Source organism: Theropithecus gelada, chromosome 1, assembly GCF_003255815.1.
Source record: "Theropithecus gelada isolate Dixy chromosome 1, Tgel_1.0, whole genome shotgun sequence".
In the NCBI taxonomy this organism is placed as follows: Eukaryota; Metazoa; Chordata; class Mammalia; order Primates; family Cercopithecidae; genus Theropithecus; species Theropithecus gelada.
This window is the reverse complement of record NC_037668.1, coordinates 141,425,580-141,444,140: the sequence shown is the minus strand read 5'-3', so window position 1 is coordinate 141,444,140 and position 18,561 is coordinate 141,425,580. Positions and strand designations below refer to the sequence as shown.

At 42.8% G+C, this 18,561-nt stretch overlaps 1 protein-coding gene across 1 annotated transcript in view; it reads right to left on the bottom strand.

The window, feature by feature from the left end:
* NVL (nuclear VCP-like) overlaps positions 1-18,561 on the bottom strand; it is a 114,408-nt gene that overhangs the window by 45,266 nt on the left and 50,581 nt on the right. The window contains exons 17-18 of the mRNA XM_025394330.1: positions 11,676-11,738; positions 5,344-5,463 (exon numbers count right to left, since the gene is read on the bottom strand). Of these exons, the coding sequence (XP_025250115.1) occupies positions 5,344-5,463; positions 11,676-11,738 (183 nt within the window). The remainder of the gene's footprint in view (positions 1-5,343; positions 5,464-11,675; positions 11,739-18,561) is intronic.

Here is an 18,561-nt window from a genome sequence, read left to right as displayed (position 1 = left end):
ACCCGGATGACACTAATGTTAATAAATTCTGATAACCCACCACCATCAGACAAGCCAGGTGTTCCAGATCTTTTTAGTGCAACACATACGGGAGTATCTGGGACACTGATGAGGTATTTTCTCTTTTCCTTGAAGCAAATAATACAAAGTAAAGTTACTTCAGCAATATCTAGGTGAAAGGAAACATCCAGGGAGTTGGTATAAATTCAGGGAGAGGGATAAATCACTTAGATACAGAAACAACAAAAAAGTTTTAAATGAAGGAAATGAGAAAAGTGGTGCTATGTTTTTGGTCATTAATTGTTTTTCTTCACCATAAATTTTACATACAGAGGTGGTAATGGGCTTACCTCATTTCTTTCCTTTTTTTTTTTTTTTTGAGACAGGGGTCTTGCTCTGTCGCCCAGGCTGGAAGTGCAGTGGTGAGATCTCAGCTCACTGCAACCTCTACCTTCCGGGCTCAAGCAATCCTCCTACCTCAGCCTCCCGAGTGGCTGGGACTACAGGTATGCACCACCACACCTGGCTAATTTTTCTTTTTTGTATAGAGTCAGGATTTCACCATGTTGCCCATGCTGGTCTTGAACTCCTGGACTCAAGCAATCTGCCTGCCTTGGCCAAGCAAACTGCTGGGATTACAGGTATAAGCTACCACGCCCAGCTTACCCCACTGATTTCTCTAGAAAAAAAAATTTGGTGTTCCTTATTGTCACTCCTGGGGAACATAACACTAACAGAATCATAATCCATACTCAAAAATATAAGGAAGTAAAGGGTAAAAAATATTGTTCTACATAAGCAAGACGAGAGTCAATACAAGAATGACTGATAGATTTTTCTGTATTAAAGCCATAATATTCTGGCCGGGCATGGTGACTCACACCTGTAATCCCAGCACTTTGGGAGGTGAGACGTGTGGATCACCTGAGGTCAGAAGTGCAAGACCAGTCTGGCCAACATGGTGAAACCCCGTTTCTACTAAAAATACAAAAAATTAGCTGGGTATGGTGGCAGGAACCTGTAATCTCAGCTGCATGGGAGGCTGAGGCAGAAGAATTGCTTGAACCTGGGAGGTGGAGGCTGCAGTGAGCTGAGATCACGCCACTGCACTCCAGCCTGGGCGACAGAGTGAGACTCTCTCAAAACAGAAAACAAACAAACAAACCAAACCTATAATATTCTATATAATAAAATTAAATATAAGTCGTAAGACTGGGAAAAATAGTATCAACACATAATTAAATAAAAGACTACTTTCCATCATAGAGTACCAATTAACACAAAAAAAGAAAAAGACAGCAATAGCAAAAGGGCTGAAACATATGATCAAATAATTTCAAATCACTGGAGACAGTCTACCTCATGGTAATCAGGGACATGTATACTAAAATGTAATATGATTTGCCAATAAAACTGCCAAAAAATAAAAAGATGGGTATAATCCATTGTTGATAAGAAATGGATATTTTCACACACTGCTGGTGGGCACATGTAACTGATAGTTTTTGTGAAGGATGATACAGCATTATCTTTCAAAATCTAATATATAGCAATCTTCCACCCTGATTTTCACTTCCAAAATTCTGTCTCACATAGTCCCACCACAGGTGCACAAAAATGCGTGATACAAGTAGAGTTCTGTTTACAACTGGAAACAATCTAAATGCCCAAAACAGGAGAATTATTAAGTAAATTCTGCTGTATCCAGACTGAGGATAATACTATATATATTTTTAAGTCATTACGTACATGAGAAAGTCATCAAGACAGAATGACCACATTAATATAAAAAATAGAAGCCTAGGTCCAGGCATGATGTAATCTCAACATTTTGGGAGGCAGAGGCAGGAGGATCACTTGAGGCCAGAAGTTCAAGACCAGCCTGGGCAACATAGCAAGATCCCACCTCTAAAAACAAAAACTTAGCTGGGTGTGGCAGTGCACAACTGTACTACTAGCTACTCAGGCAGCTAAGGTGGGATCACTGCTTGAGCCCAGGAGCTCAAGGTGGCAGGCAGTGAGCTACAATCACACCACTGCACTCCAGCCTGGGTGACAGGGTAAGACCCTGTCTCAACAGCAACAATAACAAAACAGAAGTGTAAAATATACATTTTTTTGCTTCTGGAAAAAGTTCTAGAATGATGCATACTAAATGATAAACTATTAGTAGTGTCATAATAACCTCTAAGAAGAGTAATACGGAGGAGAATGGAAAGAAATTTACTCTCTTTATACTTGTGCTTTATTTGAATTTTTCAGAAGCATGTATTCATGTATAACTAGTGTAATTCAAAAAGAATACATTCAAATTTAAAAGATTTTTAGAGGCTGGACATGGTGGCTCATGTCTGTAATCCTAGCACTTTGGAAGGCTGAGGCAGGTGGATCACCTGAGGTTGGAAGTTCGAGACTAGCCTGGCCAACATGGTGAAACCCTGTCTCTACTAAAGAAAAAAAAAAAATATGAAAAATCAGCTGGGCATGGTGGCATGTACCTATAGTCCCAGCTACTCAGCAGGCTTAGGCATGAGAATCACTTGAACCCAGGAGGCAAAGGCTGCGGAAAGCTGAGATCGTGCCACCGCACTCCAGCCTGTGTGAGAGTGAGACTCTGTTTAAAAAAAAAAAAAGACTATCAAATAAAAAGAAACAAACAAAAAATAAAAATAAAATGTTTTCAGAATCTGCTTTAGGTGAAAATGTAGAAAAGCAAACTATAGCTGGGCATAGTGGCTCACACCTGTAATTCCAGCACTTTGGGAGGCCGAGGCGAGTGGATCACCTGAGGTCAGGAGTTCGAGACCAGCCTGGCCAACATGGTAAAACCCGTTTCTACTAAAAATGCAACATTAGCCAGGTGTGGTAGCACACATCTGTAGTGCCAGTTACCTGGGAGACAGAGACAGGAGAATCACTTGACCCTGGGAGGCAGAGGCTGCAGTGAGCTGAGATTATGCCACTGCACTCCAGCTTGGGTGACAGAGCAAGACTCTGTCTCAAAAACAAACAAACAAACAAACAAAAAAACCACAAGAAAAGAAACCCATATATATCAGAGTATAGAAATGTATGGCAGTAGGCTGGGTGTGGTGGCTCATGCCTCTAATCCCAATACGTTGGGAGGCCGAGGCTGGTGGACTACTTGAGACCAGGTGTTTGAGACCAGCCCAGCCATCATGGTGAAACCCCACCTCTACTGAAAACACAAATATTGGTCGGGCATGGTAGCAGGCGCCTGTAATCCCAGTTACTAGGGAGGTTGAGTCAGGAAAATCGCTTGAACCTGGGAGGCAGAGGTTGCAGTGAGCTGAGATAGTGCCATTGCACTCTAGCCTCCAGCCTGGGTGATAGAGCAAGACTCTTTCTCAAGAAAAAAAAAAAAAGGAAAGGAAAGGGAAAGGGAAAGGAAAGGAAAAAAAAGAAATGTATGGCAGTAGACATCCAAGAAACAAATAAGGCCGCTCTGCCTATGGAGCAGTCATTCTTTATTCTTTAAAAAAAAAGAGAGAGATAAACCAGAAGTCAGACATGTACTTCATACGGCTACAGACTTCTTTGAGGGCAACAGTTGACAATGAACCTCTCCAAATTTAGATTTACCAGCTGACAGTAGAGAGCTGCAAACCAATTGAAGGGGCTGTGGACAAATGAAGGGTTTATTCATGGCAGAAGAGATGGGAATAAAAAGGAAAAGAATAAAATCCAGAGCATGCCATGCCCTAATCAGCTGGAGGTATCAAAGTACTGTGTTTTGCTCCATAGCCCACAGTAGACTTTGGAATATGACTGGGGAACCTGGGAAGGATCTCTGCCTCAGTCACTGACATCACTATCAAAGATAAGCCTGTAATAAGAATTTTCTATGATGGTATCAATGACTACTGGATGAAGAAACAAAACCGCTAAAATGGGTGTCACATTTATTTATTTATTTGTATCAGTCAGCTTTTTTTTGTGACTTTTGAATGTTTTTGGAGATTTTTAGCAAAATGAGGCATGTAATGTTTTATGACCCAAGACACACACACACACACTTATTGAAAATAAATCACAAAAGATTTCCTAGGTTTCAGAAATGATGTAAAACCCCGTCTCTACTAAAAACTACAAAAATTAGCCAAGTAGTGGCGGGCGCTTGTAATCCCAGCTACTCTGGAGGCTGAGGCAGGAGAATCGCTTGAACCTGGGTGCCAGAGGTTGCAGTGAGCCGAGATCGCACCATTGCACTCCAGCCTGGGTGACAGAGTGAGTCTCCGTTTCAACAACAAAACAACAACAACAAAAGAAATGTAACCATTTCCTCAGTCATCTTACAAGAAATGTACCTGTGGCCGGGCGTGGTGGCTCAACCCTGTAATCCCAGTACTTTGGGAGGCCGAGGCAGATGGATCACCTGAGGTCAGGAGTTCAAGGCCAGCCTGACCAACATGGGGAAACCCTGTCTCTACTAAAAATACAAAAATGAGCCAGGCATGGTGGCGGGTGCCTGTAATTCCAGCTACTCAGGAGGCTGAGGGAGGAGAATCGCTTGAACCCAGGAGGCGGAAGTTGCAGTGAACCGAGTTCGCACCATTGCACTCCCACCTGGGAGACAAGAGCGAAACTCTGTCTCAAAAATAAATAAATAAGTAAGTAAGTAAGTAAATAAATAAATAAATAAATAAATAAATAAAGTAGCTGCTGTCTGCTTCAAAAAGGTTATATATTTATGGTTTATGTTATGCTTCACTAAGCTTCAAATTGTTATATAATAGCACTCCTAATAACAACTGTTTCTGGTACTCTGTACTGAAATCTCTAAGGACTGTGACTCAGTGTGGCTGATGCAAGTGGTATTCAATGCAGATCAATTTTATATCTTCTCCAGATATAAATGGGTGTTGGGTCTTTTTTTATCTTCTTCATTTTAATGTCTTACTTAAGAGAAAAGGTTTGGGGTCTTAAAGTTAATAACCTGACCCTATTTTGAGTGCATGATATCTTAAATTGTTTTTTTTCCTGTCTCAAGAACTCTTTTAGCTCAAGAATGTTGTAGGATAACAAGATTATAAGGCAAGCTATTTAAAACTAATATCATTTCCATACTCACCTACTCATTTGTGTGAATTAGGATGACCTACAGATTGTGCAACCAAAATAATAAACAGGAAAAAAAATGGATGCAGAGGCAGATACAGAATACAACTGCTATCTCTAAGATTTGATTTCAAATTACTAGGTGTCTTCACTAAGAGTCTCAATGCTCCTAAGGTATGACTTCATAAGAAATACCTGGCTTAGAACATAGAAAAGGTTTATTGTGCTAAAAGAATCTGTAAACCACTAGTCCATGATAATTACCTCTCGGTCTGATCTTCGAGGACATAAAGCATCCACTTCATCAAAGAATATCACACAGGGTGCTGAGTTCTTGGCTCGTTGAAAAACTTGTCGCACAGCACGTTCACTCTCACCAACATACTAAACATACACAGAAAGGAAATAAAATACCAACGGTTCAACTTTGTGGTTTGGGTCAAATGACAGTAAAAGTTTTATGTGACATAAAACTAGTTTATGTGCCAAAGTCCAGAAAGTATCAGGATGAACCATATACAATTGCTGATATTTAACCATTTTTGACCTGTAATAGTCAACTGTATATAGTTCAACTTAATAAAAGTAGCAACTATTTAAGCCTTCTATAAATTTCCTTATTTATAAAATGAAGACTTAAGTGAAACGTAAGGTCTTCTCTAGCTCAAAAAAATCACCAAAATTCAATTGTATTTTAGAACTAATCTTGTAAGCCTCGTGCATATAAAATATCCAGCAGTAATTTCCATTAATTCAACAGTATTTTATGTGCACATAAGTCAAATTACTATTTTATTGTTATTTCTACAAAAGTCATCTTACTAAATAAAGGAATAACTATTTTGTCATACAGCATCAGAGGAGGCAAAGTGAGCCAACTAGGCATTTAACAGGTTTCATAATGGCTTACTCTATGTTGAAATCTAAATCAAAATATAAAACATTAAGATAAGTCAAGAAATATAGCAATTCACAAGCAACTATAACATTAGGACTAAGTAATATGAAAAGCCACATGTAAGGATGATTTCGCTTTTAGCTTAGGCATAAGAAATTTTTCTCGTAAAATGTCAAACCAGATGACTAAGAAAGAGTTTTTTCTTAATGAAACTGCTAAATAAGATGGAATCCAAAAAACATCTTTACAGTGCCAATCATTATTATTATTTTTAAGACAGGGTCTCTCTGTCACCCAGACCGGAGTGCAGTGGAGCGATCTCGGTCGCTGCAACCTCTGCCCTGCAGGTTCAAGCAATTATCCTGCCTCAGCCTCCCGAGGAGCTGGGATTACAGGCATGCTGCCACTACCACCTGGCTAATTTTTGTCTTTTTAGTAGAGACGAGGTTTCACCATGTTGGCCAGGCTAGTCTCAAACTCCCAACCTCAAATGATCCATCCGCCTCAGCCTCCTAAAATGCTGGGATTACAGGCATGAGCCACTGCCCCCGGCCTACAGTGCCAACTATTTCATATCACCTCTGCTATAATGACTTTATGGCCAGAATAAATAATCAAGGCAAAGAATACACCGCAGATGACAGCGATTCAAGTGCTATTTTTTCCTTTGACTAGAAATTTCTTTCCCTCACATCCTTTTGGTATTTTTCGTTAAACTTTTGCTCATTCTGCTTCCCTTACTTGAACTGCTTTCTAACCTACCTCCGAACATTTCTTCTTACATTCTAAAAGATCCTCATTAATCATTCTTCCCATAATAGCAAATTTGATTAAGTTGAACTATATGCAGTTGGCTATTACAGGTCAAAAATGGTTAAATATCAGCAAATGTATATGGCTCATCCTGATACTTTCTGGAATTTGATATATAAAACTGTTTTACTATCATTTGACCCAAACCAAACCCAAAGTATTTCTTTGCTCTTCGAGTACTTTGTATTATTACAACATTTGAGCTCTTCTGCCTTCACTATATTATATTACAAAGCCCTTAGAAAGCAGGAGTCCTATTCAGATATTCAGATTTTATCCTTATTATAACATTTGAGCTCTTCTACCCTCACTATATTATATTACATAGCCCTTGGAAAGCAGGAGTCCCATTCAAATTTTTCTGTTCTAATATCCTGCACAGTATACAAATATAGTGCACAGTGTACAAATATAACACACAGTGTGCAAATACAATAGTGTACAAATATAGTAGACTTTCCTGGAAAATCTAATTCAGCAAAAACTACACTTGTAATGCTGAAGCAAAATATTCAGTACTGTTGTAAAAGAAGGCATCTCAGGGGGCTGGGAGACATAAAGTTTCAGACAGGAAGAGAAGAGAACAATCAATACCGTTGGCAAAGTGACTTTGGAAATGGCAAACCAAGGTAGCTAGGTAAAAGGAAATTTAATTTAGGGAAAAGTAAACCTAAAGTTTCAACAAGGACATATTAAAACCTATTTAATCTTAACAAGGCAACAGTGATTAAAAATAAGTAAATGAAAGAAAAGCCCATCTTATCCTTTATTTGAAACATGCCACATTTCAAGTAAAGATCCTACATTTATTATCTCAAAATCTTTATTGGCCATCAAATTTTCAACCATTTTAGTCTGGCTTTTGCAAACATCATTATTAAACATATTTTCCCTAAAGCCACCAATGACCTTCTAATAACTAAATCCCAAGTCCCACTCTCAATATCTTTTATACTGTTTGGTCACACTGACAAGGCTGAAAAACTCATCTTCCCTTGGTTTTCGGGCTTAGCTGGTCTGGGGTGTCCTGCATCTTATGACCAAGTACTTTCAGTCTCCTTTGCCAGATCTTGCTTCTTTATCCCTTAATTGTTTGAATCTTTCAGGGTTCAGTCAGAGACCCTTAATGTAATTGTTCTTTTACTTAATAAACTTGTCCTACCAGACTGAACCCATTCCCATGGTTTTAGGTACCACTTGGATGATAGTGACTTTCAAATCTCTTCAGAGCTTCAGATTCACATTTCCTACCGCCTGCTAGACATCTCCAGATGGCTGTTTAATCTAAAATGTCCTAGAGTGAACTCATTTTCCAATCCCAAGATGCCCCTCTTCCTCACTAGATCATCTAATCTTTCTTTTTGAGATAGTCTCACTCTGTTGCCCAGGCTGGAGTGCAGTGGTGTGATCTCTACTCACCGTAACCTCCACCTCCCGAGTTCAAACGATTCTTCTGCCTAAGTCTCCTGAGTAGATGAGATTACAGACACCCACCACTATGCTTGGCTAATTTTTTTTTATTTTTACAATGGGGTTTCACCACATTAGCCACATTGGTCTTGGATTCCTGACCTCAAGTGATCCACCCACCTTGGCCTCCCCAAGTGCAGGGATTATAGGCGTGAGCCACTGTGCCCAGCCCAGATCATCTAATCTTTCAGAGACATTCTGCACTCTTCCATAGACCTCTTCCCCCTACCCACCCATAAAAAACAAATCAGACCACAATGAGGCAAAATGTCATGTTCACCAGACTGGCAAAAATGAAAATATCTGATACCAACACTGCTGTTGAGAATGTGGGACAATCTGATACAATTACTTTATTAAAACAGTTAGCAATATCCAATTTTTTTTTTTTTTTTTTGAGAGACAGGATGTTGCTGTGTTGTCTAGGCTGGAGAGCAGTGGCGCGATCATAGCTCACTGCAGCCTCGACCTTTTAGGCTCAAGCAATCCTCCTACCTCAGCCTCCCAAGGAGATGGGACTACAGGCGTGCATCTGGCTAATTTTATGGTTTTTTTTGTAGAGACAGGGTCTCACTATGTTGCCCATGCTGGTCTCAAACTGGCCTCAAGCAATCCTCCTGCCTTGACCTCTCAAAGTGCTGGGATTACAGATGTGAGGCACTATGCCCAGCCAATACCTAATATTTTTGAAAGTGCACATACTCTAAGATTCAGCAATTCTCCTTCTGGGTATATACCCTAGGCAGAAAAATATCTCACAAATATATGCAAAGATATACATATATAATATTCAACCTAAAAATTCATCAGGAAAAAAACCCTGATTTTTAAAGTATGGTTATATTCATTCAATAAAATGCCACACAAAAAGTTAATCAACTAAAAATACATCAACAGAGATAAGTATTATAAGTAAATATTGAACAAAAATAACAACCAAGAATAGGTGTAGTCACTCACGCCTGTAATCCTAGCATTTTGGGAGGCTGAGATAGGAGGATCACCTGAGGCCAGGAGTTTGAGACCAGCCCAGGCAACATAGCAAAACCTCTGCTTTCAGAGATCCTGTCTCTCTCTCAAAAAACAAAACAAAACAAAACAAAAACCAAAAAACCCAACCAAACCAAGTTGCAAAAGAATACACACTATTTAAAGGGCTTTTTTGTTTGTTTTGCTTTATACCATGGAGAGTACATAAGGAGAGTCCAAAAGTATAACTAAAGTAGATATAACAGTTATAAACTTCAAATGTATCCATCACTGACCTTCAATTATTATCAACTCAATGTATGACCAATCTTGCTTCATCTATACTCCTGTCCACTTTCCTTGTTTTATTGAAGAAAATCCTAGATGTCCTATTTTATTTATAAATATTTCAGTATCTCCAAAATATAATGATTTTAACATGTCATTATTACACTTAAAAATTAGTATTTCCTTAATATCAAATATTCAGTAAGCACTAACATTTCCAATTATCTCATAAACCTCATACTTAAAAACAAAATTACATTAAAAAATTTTTTTGGTAGAGACAAGGTTTTGGTACGTTGGTCTGTCTTTTTTTTTTTTTTTTTTTTTTGAGATGGAGTCTCGTGCTGTGTCACCCAGGCTGGAGTGCAGTGGCGCGATCTCGGCTCACTGCAAGCTCCGCCTCCCAGGTTCAGGCCATTCTCCTGCCTCAGCCTCCGAGTAGCTGGGACTACAGGCGCCCGCCACCACGCCCGGCTAGTTTTTTTGTATTTTTAGTAGAGACGGGGTTTCACCATGTTAGCCAGGATGGTCTCGATCTCCTGACCTCGTGATCCGCCCGCCTCGGCCTCCCAAAGTGCTGGGATTACAGGCTTGAGCCACCGCGCCCGGCCACGTTGGTCTGTCTTAAATGCCTGGCCTCAAGTGATCCTCTTGCCTCAGTCTCCCAAAGTGCTGGGGATCACAGGTGTCAGCCACTGTGCCTGGCCTCATACTTCTGAAACATACAAAATAATACTATATATTGTTTAGGGATACATACATACATAGTAAATATAGAAAGAAGTGCATGGAACTAATAAGCACCAAATTCAGCCTTGTGGTAAGTTCCATGGGAGACAGAACAGGGAACATCACGAGGAAGGGTTTGCAAAAGCTTTAAGTGCACTTTTTTTTTTTTTTTTTTTTTTTTTTGCTGGGTGATAGATACATAGGGGTACATTATATTACTCTTTGGAATTCCTTATATGTGGAAACTTTTATAATAAAATTTTTACTAATTACAATCTTTAAAAATACATTACACTCTTGCTTTATTTAAAGCCTCTATTAGCTCTCTGATATTCTGAAGTTAACATCCAAATTCTAGCTTGGTATAAAGGCCCTTCAGTGTCTGGCTATAACCTTCTTTTTTTTTTTTTTTTTTTTGAGACGGAGTCTCGCTCTGTCGCCCAGGCTGGAGTGCAGTGGCCGGATCTCAGCTCACTGCAAGCTCCGCCTCCCGGGTTCACGCCATTCTCCTGCCTCAGCCTCCCGAGTAGCTGGGACTACAGGCGCCGCCACCTCGCCCGGCTAATTTTTTTTTGTGTTTTTAGTAGAGACGGGGTTTCGCCGTGTTAGCCAGGATGGTCTCGATCTCCTGACCTTGTGATCCGCCCGTCTCGGCCTCCCAAAGTGCTGGGATTACAGGCTTGAGCCACCGCGCCCGGCCTAACCTTCTTTTCCAATCCCAGTTCCCACCAACGCCCTCTGCTTCAAGGTTCACATCTAATACCACCTCTGCTGGAAAATCAAAACGAAGTACAAGAAAAGTTACGAGGTATGTAAAAAGTCCATAGGAAATACTTAAGTATAACTCCCTTATTTTAGGGAGAAAGTAATACACAATACGAAAGATTTAAAAGTTGGGGTAGAGATAAATTTTAAAAACCTTTTAAAACAAATGTTACCCTCATTTCTTCTTTGTTGGAATATATCATAGAATGGCATTTTTACTTTTCATAGAGAAGGACAAAAAATAAGAAATTCAAAGTGTCTTAAATTTAGATAATAAATTGCTTAAATGCAGAAGGAAGATACAGCACTTGAGTGACTTCTATCTCCAGAAGTATTTTTATTTATTAATACGGAACTCATCTAAGCCACATGACAACAGGACAAAAAGTAGATCAGGAGTCAGACAACTCAGACTGAAATCTTTGCTCTACTGCTTCTAGCTGTGGGAAAATTCAGGCTCAGAGGTTAACAGACTTAATTGAGAAAGCATTTATACACCCAAAGTAGCAGAGGAGAGCAAAGCTCAACCTCCTCACTCCTATGGCACTGATTTTAAATACCAAAATACCACAACTGCTGAAAGATCTGAGAACATTTTACCCCGTAGCTTGCATGACCATTACTTTTTCTAATCTAAAATAATGACTCATGCTCAATAACTTACCATGTTTAGTAATTCAGGGCCCTTGACAGATATAAAATTTAGTCCAGACTCATTTGCAACAGCCTAGCAAGAGGAAACAAAAAGACACAAGTAAGGCCAATACACAGTAATAATAACAATAATAATGATGATGTGTGACAAAGGACTTCTTGTGTTTTTTTTCTTTTCTTTTTTTTTTGAGACGGAGTCTCGCTCGGTCGCCTAGGCTGGAGGGCAGTGGTGCAATCTCGGCTCACCGTAAGCTCTGCCTCCCAGGTTCATGCCATTCTCCTGCCTCAGCCTCCTGAGTAGCTGGGACTACAGGTGCTCGCCACCAAGCCCGGCTAATTTTTTGTATTTTTAGTAGAGATGGGGTTTCACCATGTTAGCCAGGATGGTCTCAATCTCCTGACCTCATGATCTGCACACCTCGGCCTCCCAAATGGTAGGATTACAGGCATGAGTGGCGCCCAGCCCTTTTTGTGGTCTTAAGTCTGTGTCTCCCTTCCTATATTAATAGTGACTTGTTTCTTATTAAAAGGAAAAAAGGTCGGGCGCGGTGGCTCAAGCCTGTAATCCCAGCACTTTGGGAGGCCGAGACGGGCGGATCACGAGGTCAGGCGATCGAGACCATCCTGGCTAACACGGTGAAACCCCGTCTCTACGAAAAATACAAAAAACTAGCCGGGCGCGGTGGCGGGCGCCTGTAGTCCCAGCTACTCGGAGGCTGAGGCGGGAGAATGGCGTGAACCCGGGAGGCGGAGCTTGCAGTGAGCCGAGATCGCGCCACTGCACTCCAGCCTGGGTGACAGAGTGAGACTCCGTCTCAAAAAAAAAAAAAAAAAAAGGAAAAAAGGGCTGGGTGCGGTGGCTCACGCCTGTAATCCTAGTACTTTGGGAGGCTGAGGCGGGTGGATCACCTGAGGTCAGGAGTTCAAGACCAGCCTGACCAATATGGTGAAACCCCATCTCTACTAAAAATACAAAAAATAGCCGGACGTGGTGGCATGTGCCTATAGTCTCAGCTACTCGAGAGGCTGAGACAGGAGAACTGCTCGTACCCAGGAGGCAGAGGTTGCAGTGAGTCAAGATTACGCCATAGCACTCTAGCCTGGGTAACAGAGCAAGACTCTGTCTCAAAAAAAAAAAAAAAAAAAAGAAAAAGAAAAAAAGACAAATGGGAAAAGGGGAATACATAAAGGTAAAATCAAAGGATAACCTACAACTTTCTTTTTTTTTTAAATTTCACTTTAATTTTTTTTTGTTTTTTTGAGACAGAATCTTACTGTCGCCCAGGCTGGAGCGTGGTGATGAGATCACAGCTCACTGCAGTCTTGACTTCCCAGGTTCAGGCAATCCTCTCACCTCAGCCTTCCGAGGAGCTGGAACTACAGGAGTCTGCCACCACACTCAGTTAATTTTTGTATTTTTTTGGTAGAGGCAGGGTTTTGCCACAATGCCCAGGCTGAAACCTAGGACTTTCTAAGAATTACTAAGGCTATAAATCAAATGGAAATGACACAAAATATTTATGTGAACATTTGCTTACATAAACATGCTTATGTAAATACAAATACATTTATAGCCCTAATTTGGGATTCCAGTGAAAATGCTAGTCTCTGTACTCAAGAAATACCTAATGGGGTGAAAGTATTCATTCATTTACAAATGAAAATTTAACAACATCAGTTATCAGTCTTTACGAAGGGTCAATGTTGAGAAACACATAGTTGTATGTGTAGAAGAGTCTAAGAATTACAATCTGAACGCAGAGGTGAAATCTGAATAAAATCAATCAGAACTTCAAAATGATCATGGAAGAGAGTCCTTTCCTATTCTTAGAACCTGGTATCTGAGCTCCCGATCTATGTTCCACTTACTACTCCTCAGCATCACCACTTGGATCACACAAGCATTTCAAAACTATCACTTCCAAAACTAGACTCCCAATTCTTACTCTCCCAAACCTCTCCAACTCCAGCAACTGCATGCCCTGACTTTATGCTAGTTACATACTTAGTATGTGCAGGTGCCAACAAAAATTGTATTATTTGGTTATCCTGAGTAAATAAAACAATCAAGATCAGCCAAATACCTAATTTTATATGCATCTCTAGGTTTCTAGGTTCTGACCTATAATTTGTTCCATGAGTTTATCCTAGGCCACACTTTGCCTCTGCCATTCAAGGACATTTTCTATTTCTGGATTCTTGGGCACCTAGTCTTGCACCCTTCGGAGAACCTGATGAAAGTTGTTGTGAACACTCTTCCCCAGAAACAATACATATACACACAATACATGGCCTCAGCTCATAGATTCAGTGAAGCTGTGAAGTCCATCCATGGAGTCCTAGGTAAGAGTCCCCGCTCCCAAAGGTCAGATATAAAAAATCTAAAGCCAGCACAGTGGCTCACGCCTGTAATCCTAGCACTTTGGGAGGCCGAGATGGGCGGATCACGAGGTTAGGAGATCGAGACCAGCCTGGCTAACGCGGTGAAACCCTGTCTCTACTAAAAATACAAAAAATTACCCGGGCATGGTGGTGGGCACCTGTAGTCCCAGCTACTCGGGAGGCTAAGGCAGGAGAATGGCGTGAACCCGGGAGGTGAAGGTTGCAGTGAGCCAAGGTTGTGTGCCACTGCACTCCAGCCTGGGCGATAGAGCAAGACTCTGTCACAGACACACACACACAAAGAAATCTGACTAAACAGAGTGGTCCTCAATTGTTGGCAGTTCAGTAGGGGGAAGAAGAAGAGGAGAAATGTGGATCTATGATGTTTTAGTACCATATATGCTTTTCAAGTTATCCAAGCTACCTCCTCTCTGCTGTGAACAGGACTACTCAAAGGCAGATGTAACTAATTAAATAATAAACACTATAAGACACACACGAAAGGGAACACATTGACCTGGAGAATTCACACACCAGCATGCAGAACCTTCTTTCTGCTATATTTTTCCAAAACCATTGTGAAAAAAATGTAGATCAATGACTGTGTCGTTCTCTTCTAACTCCATACCCAGCTCCCTGAAAGCAATGCCTTGTAAGAGTACTGAACACATTAAGCAAGGAAAATTAGTAGTATAAATAAACGTAAGTTTTACACACAGCACTATGGACATTTGATATTTACTGAGGAGTTATAATTCAGTTGCTGTGGTACTTATTAAAAATGTTATTATTTCAATTTCTTACAAGTAATTCAAAATATTTTTAAAAGTTGATAAGGGTTAGTTATGGATGTAATATTATACAGACACTGAAAATGATGGATAACATACTTTACACATAGGGAAGACAGTTCTAATAAGCATCAGTCTAAAGGGAAAAAAAAAGCACAAAAAGACAGAAATTTGCCCACATAAAAATAAAACCAAAAAAGCTCAAGGTGTCAAACATGATTACAGTCAAGATAAACTGATCAACATTTATAAATAACAAATCTTAATATATGAAGTTGAAAGGAGCTGGGCACATTCCTCAGCCCCGGGCTCAAAACTCCCTGAGCCTAGTACAAACACATCCCATCCTCCCATCCCACCACATACCACCATATATCTCTCAAACTCCCTGAGCCCAGTACAAACACCACCTGGAAAGTCTCCGATAAGGGGACAGCCGTTCAAGGTTACTGAAAGCGCGGGAGCCAAAAGAATTTCTTTGTTCCCCTGCAACTTTCGGGCTATAAAAAGCAAACGCTCGCATTGTTCGGGGCCCTCTTATATACTGTGGAATGGAGGGTCCAAGTTCGAACTTGTAGTAAAGATCCTTGCCGCTTGGCTTTGACACTGGACTCTGGTGGTCTTCTTTGGGGAACAAACGGTCTGGGCATAACATCTGGGGGCCCGTCCGGGATTCCCCAAGCCCACCAGACCCCTGGTCAACGGATCTGCTAGGATCGATCTACTGATAGGTGAGCTGGCTCATCTCCGTTTGTCTGTCTGTGTCTGTGTGTCTGTTCTAAATCTGAATCTGTGACTCGCGAGGTCTGAAACTGGAGCTGGCACAGTCCTGGCGGACGCGCTATAGGACAGTCAGCGGAGACTGGTGGGAGACGTGTCCTGGCTCTCTTCTGATTTAAATTGCGATCTGAGCTGCCGGAGCGCGTTCGCGATCCGGGCAACAGCTGACTCTGACCCGGGCTTCCGGCGCGCACGTGCGATCTGAATTGCCCTGGTTCCCGGGCGCACGCGTGCGATCTGAATTGCCCCGGTTCCCGGGCGCACGCGTGCGATCTGAATTGCCCTGGTTCCCGGGCGCGCGCGTGCGATCTGAATTGCCCCGGTTCCCGGGCGCGCGCGTGTGATCTGAACTGCCCCGGTTCCCGGGCGCGCGTGCTTCCGGCCCCGGTCCCTGGGCTCCTGGCTTCCGGCGCGCGCTTCCGGCCCCGGTTCCGGGCTCCTGGCTTCCGGCGCACGCTTCCGGCCCCGGTCCCCGGGCTCCCGGCTTCCAGCGCACGTTCGCGATCTGAACTGCCCCGGTTCCCGGGCTGCCGAAGCACGCCTGCGACTAGATATCATTAATAAGTCAGATCAGATTTCCTTTACAGGGATTCTAACCCACATTCCTTTACAGGAAGAGACACAGAAAGTGAAAATGAGTGAGAGAGAGACCATAAGAGATGGGAGAGGGAGAAAGGGAGAAAGTGAGAAGGGAAATCGGAAAGAGAAAGGGGAGGAAACGGCAGACGTGGAGAGTCAGAGAGAGAGACAGAAAGAGAAAGAGACTGAGTGTAAAGGAGAGAGGACACGGGATGACAGATAGAGGGAGAGAGCAGGCGGACGGGAGGTGGCCGCCGCACCCGGACCCGCCCCCCCCGGCTGAGTCGCGGGAGGGAGCAGGCGGAGGGGAGGTGGCCGGCACTCACGGGCCCGCTGATAGGGAAAGTAACTTTGAAGGGCCGGCGGGGCGGACGCGAGGGCGCACTTTGCGGACTAGCCCCCCCCCCAGCCACCTGACTCCACGGTGGCTTTACCCCTTCAGGAAACAGGACCCCCCAGATGACACAGGAATCCCCAGGCTCCAGTACTGGCCATTCTCCACCAGTGATCTGTATAACTGGAAGACTCAGAGTGCTCGGTTTTCAGACAACCCCAAAGATTTACTGGCTTTACTGGATAGTGTCATGTTCACCCACCAGCCCACTTGGGATGATTGTCAGCAGCTCCTCCGAATCTTGTTTACCATGGAAGAGCGAGAGAGAATACAGGTAGAAGCCAGAAAGCTGGTCCCGGGGGACGACGGTCAACCGACTGCCAACCCTGACCTCATAAACGCGACTTTTCCTCTGACCAGGCCGGCGTGGGACTACAACACGGCAGAAGGTAGGGGACGGCTACACCTTTATCGCCAGACTCTAATGGCAGGTCTCCGGGCAGCTGCTCGCAAGCCCACTAATTTGGCCAAAGTATATTCTATTCTACAGGGAAAGACAGAGAGCCCAGCTACCTACTTAGAGAGATTAATGGAAGCTTTTAGACAGTACATCCCCATAGATCCAGAGGCTCCAGGAAGTCAGGCAGCTGTAGTAATGTCATTCATAAATCAGGCAGCCCCAGATATTAAAAGAAAACTCCAGAAATTAGAAGACTTGGAAGGAAAGCGGATTCAGGACCTCCTTCAGATAGCCCAGCGGGTTTACAATAACAGAGATAGTCCAGAGGAAAGGCAATTTAAGGCCACTGAAAAAATGACCAAGGTCCTGGCAGCAGTGGTACAGAAAGAGCATCTACAGCCAGAGTACACCCAACCCAGGCGGCCCCCAAGGCATGATAATCTGAGAAAAGACCAATGTGCCTACTGCAAGGAGGCTGGCCACTGGGTAAGAGACTGCCCCAAAAAGAAACAACGAGGACAGGGACCCCCTAGGTCTACACCCGTACTAGTCACTCAAGATGAAGACTAGGGAAGACGGGGTTCGGATCCCCTCCCCGAACCTAGGGTAACTTTGCAAGTGGAGGGGTCCCCGGTCCAGTTCTTGGTCGATACAGGAGCACAGCACTCAGTCTTAGTTAAAACTAATAGAAAATTATCCTCCAAGTCCTCGTGGGTACAAGGAGCCACAGGAGTTAAGAAATACCCATGGACAACACAAAGAACAGTAAACCTCGGAGCCAAGAATGTAACCCATTCTTTCCTGGTCATCCCTGAGAGCCCCTGTCCCCTATTAGGGAGAGACCTGCTAACTAAAATGGGAGCACAGATCCATTACCTCCCTGAGGGGCCCGTCGTGACCAACTCCCACAATCAACCCGTGTCCGTCCTGACTATAACCCTAAAAGATGAGTACCGGCTCCACCAGGAGCAAACGGCCCCTGACCAGGACATAGCAACCTGGCTCCAGCAATATCCAGAAGCTTGGGCGGAAACGGGGGGCTCAGGACTAGCAAAACACCGTCCTGCTTTATTTGTTGAACTTAAACCTGGGGCAGACCCCGTGCGGGTACACCAATACCCGATGCCCCTAGAGGCCAAGAAAGGAATTGCCCCGCATATCCGCCGGCTCCTTGACCAAGGGGTCCTTCGCTCATGTCACTCACCCTGGAATACTCCATTGTTGCCGGTACAAAAACCTAATAGTGGAGAATACAGACCTGTACAAGACTTAAGAGAAATCAATAAGAGGGTTGTGGACATACATCCAACTGTGCCTAACCCATATACCCTCCTGAGTACCTAAACCCTAAACATCAATGGTACACTGTTTTAGATTTAAAAGATGCTTTCTTCAGTTTGCCTTTAGCCCCTCAGAGCCAAAAGCTCTTCGCCTTTGAGTAAAATGACCCTGATAGGGGCATAAGTGGCCAACTAACATGGACCAGACTGCCGCAAAGATTCAAAAACTCTCCTACCCTGTTCAATGAGGCCCTCCATGAAGACCTGGGATAACTTTCCTGCCCCCAACG